The sequence below is a fragment of the Hippocampus zosterae genome, chromosome 5 (genome assembly GCF_025434085.1).
Source record: "Hippocampus zosterae strain Florida chromosome 5, ASM2543408v3, whole genome shotgun sequence".
Taxonomy (NCBI): Eukaryota; Metazoa; Chordata; class Actinopteri; order Syngnathiformes; family Syngnathidae; genus Hippocampus; species Hippocampus zosterae.
In genome coordinates, this window is record NC_067455.1 from 6592841 (window position 1) to 6608580 (window position 15740).

Here is a 15740-nt window from a genome sequence, read left to right on the forward strand (position 1 = left end):
TGAACATTTAACGGAGACCGTGCACATTAAAGACAGAACAGTTAACATTTCAGAGAAGCCGTTTAGTTTAAAATGAACACGAAATACGAAATGTGCATTTAAATTGCAGGAGTTAGCATTTCGTTGAATTAATTTGTGGCACTCAAAATACTAATTAACTTTTGTCCATCGGTTCGTCGGTCATGTCAACTTTTGATTGAGTGAAGTCGTTTAGTCAGCTAGTCACAAATTTAGTTAGCCTGCCAGCTAGTCAATGAAGCCAGTCATTAAGTTGGTCAGTATGTTTGTTTTTCATTCAGTCACTTTGTGAGTCAGTTTGTTCATCAGTTAGTTGTTTTCTCATTTAGTCAGTCAGTTCATCAGCCAGTCCCAAAGTTAGCTAGTTATTTAGTAGACTGTCAGCTAGTCAGTCAGCCAGTCAGCTAGTCACTGTTTAATAATTTACTCAGTCTGTCATTCAGTTAGTCATCTAGTTAGTTTATTCAACTCAATTTTATTCATAGAGCACTGAATGAGTCAGTCATTTAGTTACTCAGTCAGTCAGTCATTTAATATTTGTTAGCTACCCAGTCACTAATGTAATACGTCAGCTGGCACGTCACTTAGCTAATCAGTCAGTCATTTTGTTAGTTACTCAGTCACTAAATTAAGTTGGTCAGTCAGTTAATTAGCAGAACTTTCATTTAGTTAGTCATTCATTTTTTTCAGTCAGCAAGCTAATCGGTCAGAAATGTAGTTAGTCACCTAGCTAATTAATTGCTAAATAACCAGTCAATTAGTTCATCAGTCAGTCACTTACTAAGTCTTAATGTAGTCTGTTTAACTTCAATAGTTAAGACGCGATTGCGTTGGGCAGCACGTCGGAGTGGATGCGTTTTGTTTGGCAGGTGCCACAAACACACGTCACTTGTTCTATTTCGGACCGAATCACCTGTTGACCTGACAGTCAAGTGTCTGTACGTTTGTGATGTTGGGGCTCGCGGGGTGGGTAACTGTCATGTGCAGGTGGTCTTGGCGAGCGGTGGTCTGCGCTTCGGTTTAGCCTCGCACACTTGCGACCTGAGACGACACAGGGCTCAGACTCCGCAGGTAAGAAGAACTTTGCTTAGCCACCTTGTTTTCTGATCCGCTCGCCGCTGCCGAGAACCCCCTTGGACCAAATAGGCGCCCGCCACTTTAGTTTCAGCTGTATCGGATTTCCACCCCCCTACAAACAAATCAGTTTTGAACCCGTGGTTTTTGTGAGGTTTAGCAACACCGAGGTGAGCCAGATCTCATTCCGGTCCATCCGAGGACTGCCACCTAGACAGCAGGTGACTCCCAGCGGACCCCCCGCCCCCCAGCTTGTGTTCTCCCCTCAGCTAAGCAGTTAAGACGGGCAGCGATACGGAGGTCCCTAGCGCCACCAGCGCCGCCAAGATGTACGGCCTGTACCTGGAAGCGGTCAACGACTACATCAACGAGTCCTACGGCGAGGACGTGTGGCGGCTGATTGAGAACCGAGCCGAGATCCCGCACCTCAAGTTTGTCAGGCATCAGATGTACAAGTAGGTGACGAGGATTGGACCACATGAATAATCCGGAAGTTCGGAGATGTCAACTTTCATTGAATTTAACGATGGCTTGCTCTTCGTCAATAAAGTTGATTGAATGGACAACAAAGAGCAAGAATCATTTTGTGGCAAAAAGGACAGCGGCCCTTGAGGACCGACTTTGGGCACCCCCCTGATATTACTAAATGAGTGACTAAACCACTGACAAAGCGACTGACTAAATGACGACTAACCAACTGACAAAGCAAACCAACTGATTATCCAAACAGCTCACTGAGAGCGGCTAACGAAATCAGGGACTGACTCTCAAAAACGACAAACAGATTGACTAACCAAATGACTTACTTAATCCAAGTGACTAGATAATGACTTACTATTTGACTGACCCATAGACCAACCATCTGGGAAGCACCTAACTGAATGACTAACTGACCAAAAGTGAGCGAGTAACTGGTGGCTGACTAAATTACAAAATGACTAACTACCTAATTACTTACCTGACAGACTGACAGTCGACAAGATCAGTGAACCGACTACCTAAGTAACTGTCTAAAGTGACCTAGAAACTGAGAGCTTAATTACGAACCAATTTCTGACTGATAGACTAGATGAATGACTCAATAACTGAATGACTAACTGATTAACTGACTTGCCGACCAGCTGTCACAGAACCAACCAACTGACTGAATGACTGACCGAACGTGGCCCATTTGCGAGATGACTGACTGACGAAATGATCAACCACCTAAAGTAACAAAGTTACATGGCTTCTCCCTCTCAGTGACAACCTGATTCTACGTCTGGCCAAGGCGGCAGGTGAAGTTTTGGGAAAGACACATGACGAGCTGATGTACGCCTTTGGAGTCTACATGGTCAAGAGGATCGGAAATTACGGCTACGAGCGCATCCTCAAGGTAACCCGACCTTCCGTTACATCACAAGACCAATTAGCCTTTTACTTGTACTGATTCTGAGCCAGTAAGCCTTGAGAGCTCGTATCGGTGTGACAAGGGAAATTGTTTTTCAATTAATTGGTCAGAAAAATCTTGTTCTTTTTTTTGGTCCTTCTCCATTTATGCCGGCGAAGTTTAGTGACAGGCAGAATAATTAACTCATTCAGTACCAGCCAATTCTAGACCAAGTCTGAAAAGACGTTTAAATCCGTCTTTGGGAGTGAATGAGTTAAATGCTCTTCCACGAGATAGCAGAAAAGTATATCAATAAAAGAGTGGATCAGACGGCGACTTGACCATCAAAAGACCGAAGTGTCGTGTTGTTGTCTCGTAGGTTTTGGGCCGTAACGTGCGCGACTTCATCAACGAGCTGGACAACTTGCACGAGTATTTCCGCTTCTCCTTCCCAAAAGTGCAGCCGCCCAGCTTCTGCGTGGAGGAGGAGTGCGAGACCAGTCTGACGCTGCACTATCGAAGCACACGCAAAGGATTTACGCAGTTTGTCAAAGGTCTCACACTTATTTAAATACTCTACTCTGTTAATCCCGAAAAGTGACCAAAAATTTTTTTAATTGACTAAGCACTCCCTGAAAGTTACCCAAATGCTCTTAAATGTACGGAAATACTTCCTAATTTGTAGATTCAAATCAGTGATTTCTTCAGCTACTACTAGAGGGAGCCCACGTTCCACCAGCTGTACAAAAATCACTGCTTTGACAGCAAATATTGCTTACGTTTGTTGATGTCATAGCATCAGCCTCAGTGTGAATATGGCCGAATCGTTGAATACTTTTTTCCCGATAATTTACAGAAAAAAAAACAGGTTTGGCTCTGTTTTTTTTCACCCTTCTGATATCGATTACCTTGCATATTTGCAGATTTCTTTGCACATACCTCAGGTTGAAAAAAATTCCATGAGTGTTTTGGAAATGAAAAATGCAATGCGTCTTGGGCAAACTTTAGCGCCATTGACTGTGCGATTGCCTTCCACCGGGCTCATTTCTTATCATGCGCAAAACAAATGATTCCGTTCATCTCGTCTGTTTCTTAGCGGGAACGAAACCCCCAAAGTTGACATGTTTTGACATGCCTTGACGCCCCACCCCCCTGCAGGCCAGCTCTCCCAGGTGGGCCGTCAGTTTTACAACACAGACATTGAAGTGGAGATCTTGTCCAAGGAGGAAACGGAGAAGATGACTTATGTGGTAAGTACGTAGCAACATGATGAGTGAGTCATCGTCATCATCGTTGTTATCAATGTCACAGACTCCTTAAAATATCGCAGTAGATCAAATTAATGTGTCACGATACAGTGTCAATACACAAAAAAATGCTTCTTGTAGAGCTCTCTGCCGCCTACATGTTGTGTCACTCTACTAAAGATGCGCAACCCTCAATTCGGACTTGCCTCTGTAGTGTAACCCCGGCCTCCACACCCCCAAAAAGACCGCTTAAAAATCTGTAATATATAGCGGGGTGCCATTTTGTCATGCGTTGCGATATGTTATGTATCCTGATGATGAGAATGGTTATGCTGCTCCCATCCTGTCAGGTGTATAAGATGAACTTTGACAACGCGGCCTTCAAACACCGCATGCCGCAGCAAAAGACGGCACCGAGCTATGAGAAGCTTCCCATGAAGCGAGGTATCTTTTTTGACATGTTCCCCTTCAGCGTAATCTTCCGCCGCGACATGACCATGTACCGAATTGGCGACGGCCTCAAAGAGGTCTTCTCTGACCTCCAGGGCAAGAAGGTGAACGAGGAGTTCACCCTAGTCAGGCCCATGTTGGAGTTCAGCTGGGACAACGTGAGTGTCGGACCCACCCCTTCCACTCCTCCCCGCCGTTAGCGCGGTGCTCTGACCGCTCAGTAACATGTACCCCCACCCCCTCATTCCTTCCCATATAGATCTACACCCACCTGAACAATGTGTTTGAGCTGCTGTCTAAAGCAGTGGTGGAGAGCAAACAAAAAGTAAATATTCCCAAACTGAACAAGGAGGAACCTGAAGAGAAAGAGGAAAGCGAGAAGACCAAGAGGGAACAAGAAAGAGGTACGGCATCCGAACAGCACAGACGAGAGTTGTGGAAGGTGGTGGGTGGTGACGCCCAATCAATGATACAAAGATGGCAGGATGTCATCGACTGACATCATCATATGACACTATGGTGTGACTTTATAGCTCGACAACCCCCTCGACATAACGTAATGTACATCACGTATGATGCTACGCTACGACATAAAGCCGATATCAGAAGGTGTTACGCCCTTGTGATAGGAAATCACAAGATGATGTCACACCGCGCCATTGTGACACGTCATGGTACGATACCACGCTATAGTGGTCACGCTTTGATGTCACAAGTAAACAACACGTCAAGACTTCACGCCTAGATACCAAGGGACAAGGTTACACCGAGGTCACCATCTTGACAACATGCTAAGACATCTTCAGCACATCACGTCATGACATCATTCTATGATGTCACGGTGCGCAATCTCGCAATATGTCCCAACGTGTTCAGATCTCCCACTAGGATGCTGCAATTTGACATCAGAGTTTAGACATGTCGCGCCATAACCACCTAAGCCATCACGGTATGATGTCATGGTGTGATATTACTCTACGATAGCAAGCTTTTAGTCACAACGAATCATCCTTGTAGGGGGCGAAATGACGTGATGTAAAAAGCCACGGCTAAAGACGTCGTTCTACTTGTTGACCATCTGACTGAGCGGCTTGTGGTCCGTGCAGAACAAAAGTCTGAGGAGATGAATGGCACAGATCAGGAGTACAGCAGCACTGTGGCGCAGTACAATAGCACCACCAACTCTGGAGGTGAAGACATCGAGCTGTTGGCCTTCCAGACCGTCACAGGTAAGCCAAAGTGGGAAAAAAAAGGACTTAAAACTCATTCAGTACCAGCCACATTCTGGACCAAGTCTGAAAAGACGTTTTAAAACGTCTTTGGGAGTGAATGACTTTTAAGTGCGGTCACGATGTTGCATGATGTTACATTGTGTTCCTCTCAGGAAAATGCAGCGAGACCATTTTTGAGGACATGCGAGAGCCCCCCAAAAAGCCTCTCCACCTGAAGGGCCAGATGAAGTATGTCCCGCAGTGGGACTCGCTCATCTTCCTGGGGACGCCCATGTAAGGCCATCACCACGCACTCTGGCGTCTGCACTCCCTATTCTTGACTTCGGGGTGACCTCGATGGAATTTGTTCTGTTTTTGCAGTATTGAGACGGTGGAGGACATGATCAAGATGGGCGTCTACGTCAACGACTTGAACCTGCACGACTCCAGCAGGGAGCTGATCCTGGCCGGGACGCAGCAGTCGGCCGAGCTGCAGCTGGCCCTGGATCAGGTGAGGAACATGGGCCGTAAGACTATGATGGTGACGGGAACTACTGATGAATAATTTAGATCACCAGTATCAAACTCAAGGCCAGGGGGCCAGTTATGGCCCGCCACATCATTTTATGTGGCCCGCGAAAGCAAATCAAACGCTCCATGACGCTTGCTAAAAATCTCAACCAAAAGTTTAAAATTCTCATATGTCATAAATAGACATATTGTAAGCATTTTCTTGGAACCAAACCCCGTCGGCTTGAGGACAAAGAGGACTGCAAGGAATTGAAAGGAAGCAAGACGTAGGCGTCACAATCCAATCTTCTTTGTAGGAGCAACAAAAGTATGCGCAGCTGCAGGAGATCATCAAGAAGCTGGATGAAGAGAAGAAGCGCGGCGACTCCTTGCTGTACGCCATGATCCCTAAAGCCGTGGCCGACCGTCTCAGGAAAGGAATCACCGCCTTGGAGACGTGCCAGGTACGCTGCAACGTCTGCAAACCTCCGCTTTGGATGAACCTTGACCATCTTGTGGGGCTTGGTCCGCCATAGCGGTGCTCGGAGTAGACCTTTAGCACTGTTGATACGGCTGCTTTTGTGCCCACTGCTCTCTCGGATCACTACACCATTATCCAGGGCAGTTTTTTTGTAGTCTCTGATTTGATTCGGACCCCTTGGGATTTTGACTCATACTTGTGTCGGACTCAGGTATTGGAGTCGACAAATATTTTTGACTTGACCGAGTGCAACTATGTTTTTATTCCTGCAAATGAACTTCTGCCTTTGAAACAAATTTAAAGTATTTAAGATTAAAATAGCTATCTGGTTGGTTAACCGAAACCACTCAGTTTTTTTTGTTTCAGTCACAAGTGGTAGGATCTATAAAATTGTCCTTAACCACAGGGTAATTTAAAAAAAAAACAAAAAAAATGAAGCAACCTGCAGATTCTGGAAGAAGTCAATTTCAGACACATCGTTGTTTATCCGCACACAAGTTTCATAAAGCAAAGGGTTCCATGCCATGTTTAGCATCATTTTTTTCTTATTTTGTGGTCTTGGAAAAAAAGTATTTCTGTGTTTTAATCTCAATTTTCTCTTTCGTGCACCGATCATGATAACCTGTATCCTGAATTTACATGATAAGTTGCCAACTGTAGTAAACGCTTTCCCTGTAAGGGTTCATCTCATCTGGATTTGGACTTTTGTGACTCGGACTCGGACCTACGTGACTGGGATTTGCACTCGAAAAAGATGGACTTAACAGTCTTGCCTCTAGTCTATCTTCTCTGTCTCTCCATCGCAAATCAACTGGCCAAGGCAGTGTCACCAATCGCAGAAAAAGGACATCATGACTTTGCTCGATACGTTCCAGGTCTTCCCGGACGTGACCATCCTGTTCAGCGACGTGGTCAAGTTCAACGAGATCTGCATCCACATTACTCCCATGCAAGTGGTGGACATGCTCAATGAGATCTACATCGTCTTTGACACGCTCAGTGAAAAGCACAACGTCTACAAGGTGGGCCACCTCAGCCTCACCGTGAGATCGTCAATCAATCCTTCAATCGATCAGAGGTCGGGCGAGCACAAACGCGATGACTTTCAAGATGGGTTTCGACTGACGTTGGGTGCAGGTGGAGACCATTCGCGATGCTTACATGGTCGTGGCGGGCGTGCCCAACAAGACCACATTCCACGCACATCACATCTGCGACATGGCCCTGGACATGTTGAGCTCCATTGACCACCTGAAGGACCCGTCCACAGGGGACAACATCCAGATCCGAGTGGGTGAGTGCAACCACCGGACCCGTCCTCGTGTCGATGCGTCTGATCGCTGTCGGGCGGAAACCTCGTGTTGTAAAACTCAACGTTTTCACTCACTCTGCAGGTGTCCACTCAGGAATGGTGGTGGCCGGCGTGGTGGGCCTGAAGATGCCTCGCTATTGTCTCTTTGGCGATACGGTCAACACCGCCTCCAGGATGGAGAGCAACGGCGTGGTGACTGCACTGACATCCATTATTACTAACTCTCGAGCAAGGGTTCTTGCGCTGGGGTTGCTCAGAGCTCTGAGGATCCACCAGCTGCAGTTTAGGGTCCACAAAATAATTTGCAATAAATTACGTTATATAATTTCAAAAAGGGGCGGCCCGGTAGTCCAGTGGTTAGCACGTCGGTTTCACAGTGCAGAGGTACCGGGTTCGATTCCAGCTCCGGCCTCCCTGTGTGGAGTTTGCATGTTCTCCCCAGGCCTGCGTGGGTTCTCTCCGGGTGCTCCGGTTTCCTCCCACATTCCAAAAACATGCGTGGCGGGCTGATTGAACCCGCTAGAATTGTCCCTAGGTGTGAGTGGTTGTTCGTTTCTGCGTGCCCTGTGATTGGCTGGCAACCGATTCAGGGTGTCCCCCGCCTACTGCCCGAAGACAGCTGGGATAGGCTCCAGCACCCCCCGCGACCCTAGTGAGGATCAAGCGGCTCGGAAGATGAATGAATGAATGAATGAATTTCAAAAAGGACATGCATTAATTTTTTTTTGGACCCCGCAAGAAGTTGTTATCTTACAAAAGTAAAGCAATATTTTTTTGAAAAACGAGGCGGATATTTGGGACAGAAGTCAAACCTTTTTCAAGACAAAAAGTGGAAATTAATAAACCAAGGTTTACCCATTACAATTTAACATTTCGGTACAGATTTCGGTCATGATTTGCTCCCGCGGGCCACATAAAATGATGTGTGTGTGTGTGTATGTAGGGGGGGGGGGGGTGTCTGCCCCCCAGGACCTTGACTTTGACACCTGTGGTTTAGGGCATTTAGAACATGTGGTGGTCCTCAGAAATATTCTCAGCAAGAAATCTCTGGACCCCAAACGTTGAAGAACCCCTGCTATACAAGATTTAAGCCGCAAAATGCTAAGTGTGTTATTTGTTTGTGTGTGTGAGCAGGGTATGCAGATACACATCAGCCAGACCACCAAAGACCATCTGGAACATGAGCCATACATCATCGAGGAGAGGGGCAAGATATTTGTCAAGGTCAACCACTTGCGTTCACTCAATCTTGTCAATTTAGCCACTTTTTTGCCATATGCTGCGATTTTTTTTTTTGCGCAACCGAGGCAGCGCGTGAAAAATAAATAAGTAAAGGCATTATGTTCCATGCACTACAATTTTTTTTTTTACAAAACAGTAAAGGTTTTACTTTTCACATACAGCACATTGTTCTAAGTTGAATTCAGTTGCAGTTTAAGTACAATAAATTTGCATTCAACCTTTTTGTTTTTAAATATTCAAATACAATTGATTGAACTTTTATTTGCAACATATTTTTTAATTCATTTCCATCCCTCATACATGAAAGCACGGCGTTAATCTTCAAACCGTGCATCATGACTTACACTAATATTCAGTAAAAATCTCTACTTCATTTTTGAACACTGTACGACGCTAATGCCGGTAATGGTTGTGCTACTTGGCGTAAAAATCACTGCTTTAGAGATTCCACTCTCATTTATTTGCGATGACGCCGTATGATCTCTTCACATACGCTGACTTGCTAATTACGGTGTGCCGCAGGGTAAAGGCTACATGAAGACATACTGGCTGAAGGGAAAGAAAGATCTTTCTTTCAAGACTCCGGCGGAGTTGCGCTACAGCAGCGAACAGAAGGACTCTGATGACAAAAGCTCCAACGGGTGAGTCGAGGACTTCAGATGAACGGGTACATCCGAAATTGTCCTTTTTTAGGCACAGCAGTTATTACGGTGGACAGGCTAGCATGTTATCAGGTGACAGGTTATCATTTGTGCATGAAAGGGTTACACAGGAACTACTTTGTCACGCCGTGGACCGGTTTCACGTAAAGACATCATAAAAACAAATGACAAACACAACTCGCTATTAAGCTAATTGTCGTAATTAGTGGAAGGTCTCCTCTTGTGTTCCATAGCATAGTACACTGTAAAGTGGCACATGGCAAACATAAAAAAGCAAAAACAACAAAAGAAAAACGTTTGACATTTGAGGAAGCTACTCATTTTATTTTTGGTGGATAAATATATTCAAACTCTTGTAGCATTCATACACCCACTCCCGAGCTATTATCACAAAATTCGCTAAAGCTAGCTGTGGCCTTGTTGGCTGCTCCACTTTGCTATTAGCATTGCAATGGCAGCAGATGGGGAAATCATTGTTTGCCCCAAAAAATAATGACTTGATATCAAACGTTGAGCGTCGATTCGAAGTAGTAAAAGTCTACTCGACGACTAGTCGACTGATCGGGGGAGGAAAATGAAATAGCTTACTCACAGACACCATTGCGACACAGCTCTGCGCGTTTTTGACCTTAATTAAACAACCTTTCTGATCTCGCTCGTGACTATTTGTCAAAAATGTCAAATTTTGCTCTGCCTCCCCTTTAAATTTCACCTCGCACGATGTGTTTGCCAGTTCCGAAAGCACCGACGGCAAGCACATGTCGTCCAGCCAGCCCATCAGCGGTGGCGAAGACCAAGCGGAGGGCAGCCCCAGCGACCTCCGCCAGGATACCCTGCCGCTGCCCGAGGGCACCAGCGAGCCCACGGGCGCGCCGGGCGACCTCCAGGAGAAGGAGAAGTCCAAAAAGACGAAGAACAACAAAGGCGCCAAGGCTGAGGAGGGGTTGGGGTTCGCGGCATCGGAGCTGGCGCCACCCGTCGATGACTCCGAGCACCCAGGGCCCATGCTCAACATGAAGAGGAATAGCTTCAGGCAGCAGTACGCCAAGCTGCCCACAAACCTACCCATAAGGAGCGCCTCGTGTACCCTCCTGTGAGCACGTGGCACCGTGCCATGATCACAATGTCATAAAGTCATGACAACAGGACGCCGTGATGTCATCGCGCTGTGGCAGTGAGAAACGGCGGTGTGTATGGGAAGCCTTTTGAGTTTTTATTCCATGACAATTATATCCAGTTTAAGGTTCACATAGTAGTTTGCGCTTTGTCCTCAGGAGAAAAACAATTCAGCACATCAGTAGAACAACTCGAACCCAAGGTAAAAAGAACAAGTGGTTATCACTTGTAAGGTTATTTCCACTTGTAAAGTAAGGCAAGGCAGCTTTATTTCTGGAGCACATTTCATGCACAAGTGAACTCAATGTGCCTCACATACAAGAGTTAAAATTCAACATCGATGCATCCATCCATTTTCGACTTTGCTTATTCTCAAGAGCGTCGCGGGGCGTGCTGGAGCCTATCCCAGCTATCTTCGGGCAGTAGGCGTGGGTACACCCTGAACTGGTCGCCAGCCGATCGCAGGGCACACAGACGAATAATCCGCGCTCACCATCACACCTAGTGACAATTTAGAGTGTTTTAAGCTGCCATGCATGTTTTTAGAACGTGGGACGAAACCGGAATACCCGGAGAAAACCCACGCAGGCACAGTGAAAACACGCAAACTTCACACAGGAAAGCCGAAGCCGGAATCGAATCCTGCACCTCTGCACTGTGAGGCGGACGTGCGAACCAGTCGACTACCGTGTCGCGCGAAAATTCAATATTTTAAAAGGCAAAATATGAGATTTAAAGGGAAAAGCTTTACGAAAATAAATAACATTGAAATTTAAGACACAGAGTAAAGAAATCAAAAGTCATTTAACAAAATTACTCAAAGAATGTACAGCAAAAGAACATGGAAATGCTCGAAAAGACTAATCGTTCTGCTGGCAGCATAACAGCTAAATACTGAGGCACCTTGTTTGCTTTGATCTCAACTAAATGACCCTAGTCTACAGACCTCACAACACTACTGGGTAATCCACGATTTATAGACCAGTAGCATAATTTAAAGTTCATTCTGCAGTCTTGTCACTTGTGGCAAACGGCGTCCTAGCACATGAACCTTGAACCGGATATCAACCATATGGAATATAAGACCAAACGACGACATGGAAAGAAAGCCCTTTGAGCTTTTATTCCATATCTTTGATTTGGAGGCTAGTAGTGTGCATACTAATTGGGCCTAATAGTGCAACTCGTGCTACTCGATTAAAAAGTGCCACTCGTTAGTGGAGAAAAAAAAATGTACGACAATTGTTCTGCTTGTGTGCCGTAGTCGTTCCGCTAGTGTGCTAAATTGTCTTACGAGTGAGGAAAAGGAGCGTAATAGTAAAATATAGACGAAATGATCAAACGGCTTTCCATAACAACATAGCATCACTATAGCATGACATGCTTTAAGGTACATTTTGTTTCCCCACTACTAGTGCAACTTTTGCCCTACTAGTGTAAGCTTGAGCTGGATTTCCGCGATATCCACCTGAAGGTGCATGTACTCCTACGCTCTTCGACCTCACTAGGAAGACAACTACATGTTCCTAGTGAAAACTGTGCACAGAGTTGATTGTCACGTCCGTTAATTCCCAACATGATTTTAATTCTGATACACAAAAGTAGGAAGCAATCGTATGGGCAGACAGACACGTAATTATTAGTCTGATTGTTTTGGTAATGTTTTCATCATTTAAAAAAAATTTTTTTTGAATGATGATGCTAACAAAGTAGGGGATGTTTTTGCTGTTCAAAGTAGACAAAATGATTACTGTGATGTTTATGTTGAGTGACATGTATTCTGCTTATTGTCTTCAGATAAAGATGGATGTACAGCCACTTTATATGTGCATGTGTTTCCATCGTTTATATGCTTTTGTAACCAAGGGCCACATTGGAATCTTCAGATTAAAAGGCATTGACTAAAAACAAAATCACAGTGCATAAAATATGTCTACTAGTGTCATCTAATTTTCTTCTTATTAAGTATAATGGATTGAATTTCATTTCATAAAATAAGGCTACATTTAGTGTAGCTCTAAAACGGATTTTCCCCCTTTTATTATTCAATAAAAGTTAATCTAAAATTGTGGGTGGTCAAAATGCTGAGTGGTTAAGTCGAAACTGGGGAATCAAGTAGCCACAGGCAATGCCTGGTGACCAAAACATTTCAACAGTTTAGCTTCCATTACAACATTCAACTCCAAAATCTCCTCGCTATAGCATAACTGGCAACAATCATTTTATACTAAAACTAAATTGAACCCCCCCCCCCCCCAAAAAAAAAAATAAAACTTTAATGTACTCACCGGAAATGCATTTTGTTTGTAGACAAACTCCATCTCTCTTGCTAGCTCAGCTTAGAATGGTCAAAGCTAGCTATAATAAACCCGAGTTGAAACAAGCCAGCCAGGTACAAGCGTTGTCCTCACATTATCCAGTTTTTCAAAAAGCTCCCCTTGAAAATAAGCTCTTTCAATTATGTCTAAACATCGACCTCTTCTGGCTTCACCTCCATGATTCGCATTTGAGTAGCTCTGAACCAACCAATCAGAGAACAGAAAAACTCTGACATCACCCAAAGTCCTCCGGCTGGCCGTTGATTGAATCTGATATTTGATTGGCTGAGATTGTTGGGGAAAAAACAACAACTCTCAAATCTTGAGTCTGAAGGTGCAGCGAAATTTACATTGATGCGGCAACACTAGAAAGCTGAAACCTTGAATGGCTCCAAAAATAATCGAAATTAGCCACAAATGGAAGCTATGCAGCCAAGGCTGAAATGAAATTAAATGAAGACAAAATCCAATTGGAATTACACATATACAATTTCCTGTACGTTTTAAATGCATGTCAGCGCTTTTTCATAATGTCTAGGCTAGCAGAGAAGGCTTTGAATGCCCTCAGTGCACACCGCTGATGTAATGCCCTGGCATGTGGGCAAGGAGAGCCACAGTTGCCGAATGTCATTGTAGTTTGTCGTTCGTCTGCCCTAACTGATACAGACTCCTTTTTTTTTTTTTAGTACGATGCCAATTTGCCGATTCTAATATTTGGCAGAGCAAGATTCTGAAAATCAATTAATCAGATGATTTAAAATGTTAAAAAAAGCAATGAAAAGAACAGATTTTTTAGTCACTTCTGAATTAAAGGCTGAACTTTGACTGTGACCTTTTTTTTGTCCTCAACTCTTTGAGGTCATCATCTGTTTTAATGTTAAAAAGCTCACGTCTAAAGAGATTAATAATTTTTTTTGCTGCCAATTTTTAAAGAGGTCATTTCAGCTGATTCATCGTTCAAGCCATAGTAATCACAGTTCATAAAATCGCTTTTTTATCATCACATTTGTTGATATTTACTTTTATGTTTGCATGTTTGTTTACATACCCGACGGTGCTAGCCGTGCTAGCCAAAAAAGTGCTACAAGCTCAGCCAAAGTGTGCTTAGCCTATAATTTTACATGTTTTGGGCTATTAGAAATATTATTGGGGTCAAAGTAAAAACAGCAGGGATTTACCAATGTGGACTAAGGTGCATGGTAGCATTATACACACACACACACACACACACACACACGAAAACCCACCCAGATATCGTTGATATTGCCACACGCCCGCTGATGTTTTCTCGTGAGATGTCATTACACGATAAAGAGGAAGCCGACAGGAAACCACTTAAGCACTACTTCCTGCCTGTTACCGTAGCAACCGGCCTCCTTCTGCTGCAGTGGAGCCACTCACTCGTTTTGACTCGGCGAGACAAAGAGGCAGGTGTGCTCGTGGGTTCCTCAATGGGCACGAGCCCTCTGGCCTCCCAGCGGAGCAGCTGGAATTCAGCGTAACCGCCGACATCAACATCTGGCAGCAATTAATATGTTGGTGGGACAAGGGCAGGGCTGTGGGGGGGGGGGGGGGGGGGTGCCTAAATGGTCCCAGTGTCCACACACCTGCATGTCATTTATACACAACCACACCGTCACTGAGTTAGTGTTTAAATAATCACAACAGTGTAGAAGATTTGTTAACTAATATTATGGCTCGGTATTTATGTATACTTTCCGGGGGCGAACTGCTGGTGAATTTAGAGATTCCAGATGGACCATTGGCTGTGTGCTACAGTATATCAACACTGATTTGACTTCACCCGACATGCATCTTCAATTCTTTCAGGACTCTAAATTACCCTCATATTGTGAATATGTGTGGGCGTCCCGAGATTGAATGGCGACCAGTCCTGGGAGTACCCCACCATCTTGCCACAAATCAGCCGGAACAGGCTCCAGCACACCAGAATGGGAGTAGGAATGGGCAAGCACTGACGCCACGTATTCGGATCGGACTGATACCAGACTCGTTTAGAAGTATCGGGTTCTCGTGGAGGCTGCCGATAACTGCCACCGATACTTCGCAGAAGTTTGTTTTCTTCCTGTGGTTGATTGACACATAAGTGAATCGCCATCTGCAGAGAGGAAAGTTTTTCACACACGGTTTTCTGTCCATCCATCCATCCGTGTTCTGATCCGCTTTATCCTCACAAGGGTCGTGCACTTTATATGCGTGTTGTGCCTTTAAGGGGCGTGGCCTAGTGGGTGACACAGAGCTGGAGTCTGTTGTTCTCATTCCATATTTGTATGATTGACGGTTTGTCCTGTTGAAAAAAAATATCTGACGCTGCATCTGCTCACCTTGCCCACATGCGAGGGCATTACAGCACCTTTATTGCTACGTTCTTTTACTTCACCGCACACGGTTATTGTAGCTCATGAAAACTAACAACATGACTATCATTAAATTGATTTAATTTCTGAAATACAAATAAAATCGCTTTTGAAAAAAATGAAAACTGATTCAGGCTCAGGGCGGCCCGGTAGTCCAGTGGTTAGCACGTGGGCTTCACAGTGCAGAGGTACCGGGTTCGATTCCAGCTCCAGCCTCCCTGTGTGGAGTTTGCATGTTCTCCCCGGGCCTGCGTGGGTTTTCTCCGGGTGCTCCGGTTTCCTCCCACATTCCAAATAACATGCGTGGCAGGCTGATTGAACACTCTAAATTGTCCATAGGTGTGAGTGTGAG

At 44.9% G+C, this 15740-nt stretch overlaps 1 protein-coding gene across 2 annotated transcripts; it reads left to right on the forward strand.

Moving 5' to 3' along the window:
- The first annotated feature begins 1004 nt into the window (after window positions 1-1004).
- On the forward strand, window positions 1005-12510 carry LOC127601320 (soluble guanylate cyclase 88E-like). Of its 2 annotated transcripts, XR_007962530.1 has the most exons (17): window positions 1005-1547; window positions 2335-2467; window positions 2841-3015; window positions 3620-3711; window positions 4059-4316; window positions 4418-4562; window positions 5265-5387; window positions 5543-5663; window positions 5751-5880; window positions 6197-6343; window positions 7236-7382; window positions 7498-7654; window positions 7755-7864; window positions 8807-8896; window positions 9437-9555; window positions 10310-11072; window positions 11119-12510. XR_007962530.1 is itself a non-coding variant. In XM_052066475.1 (16 exons), the coding sequence occupies exons 1-16, from the start codon at window positions 1420-1422 to the stop codon at window positions 10671-10673; spliced, it is 2439 nt and encodes an 812-aa protein (XP_051922435.1). In that variant the 5' UTR covers window positions 1005-1419; the 3' UTR covers window positions 10674-11082. The 2 variants fall into 2 exon arrangements, 1 of the variants encoding a protein (XP_051922435.1); XM_052066475.1 differs by lacking the exon at window positions 11119-12510 and having other exon boundaries at window positions 10310-11082.
- The last annotated feature ends 3230 nt before the right edge of the window (window positions 12511-15740 follow it).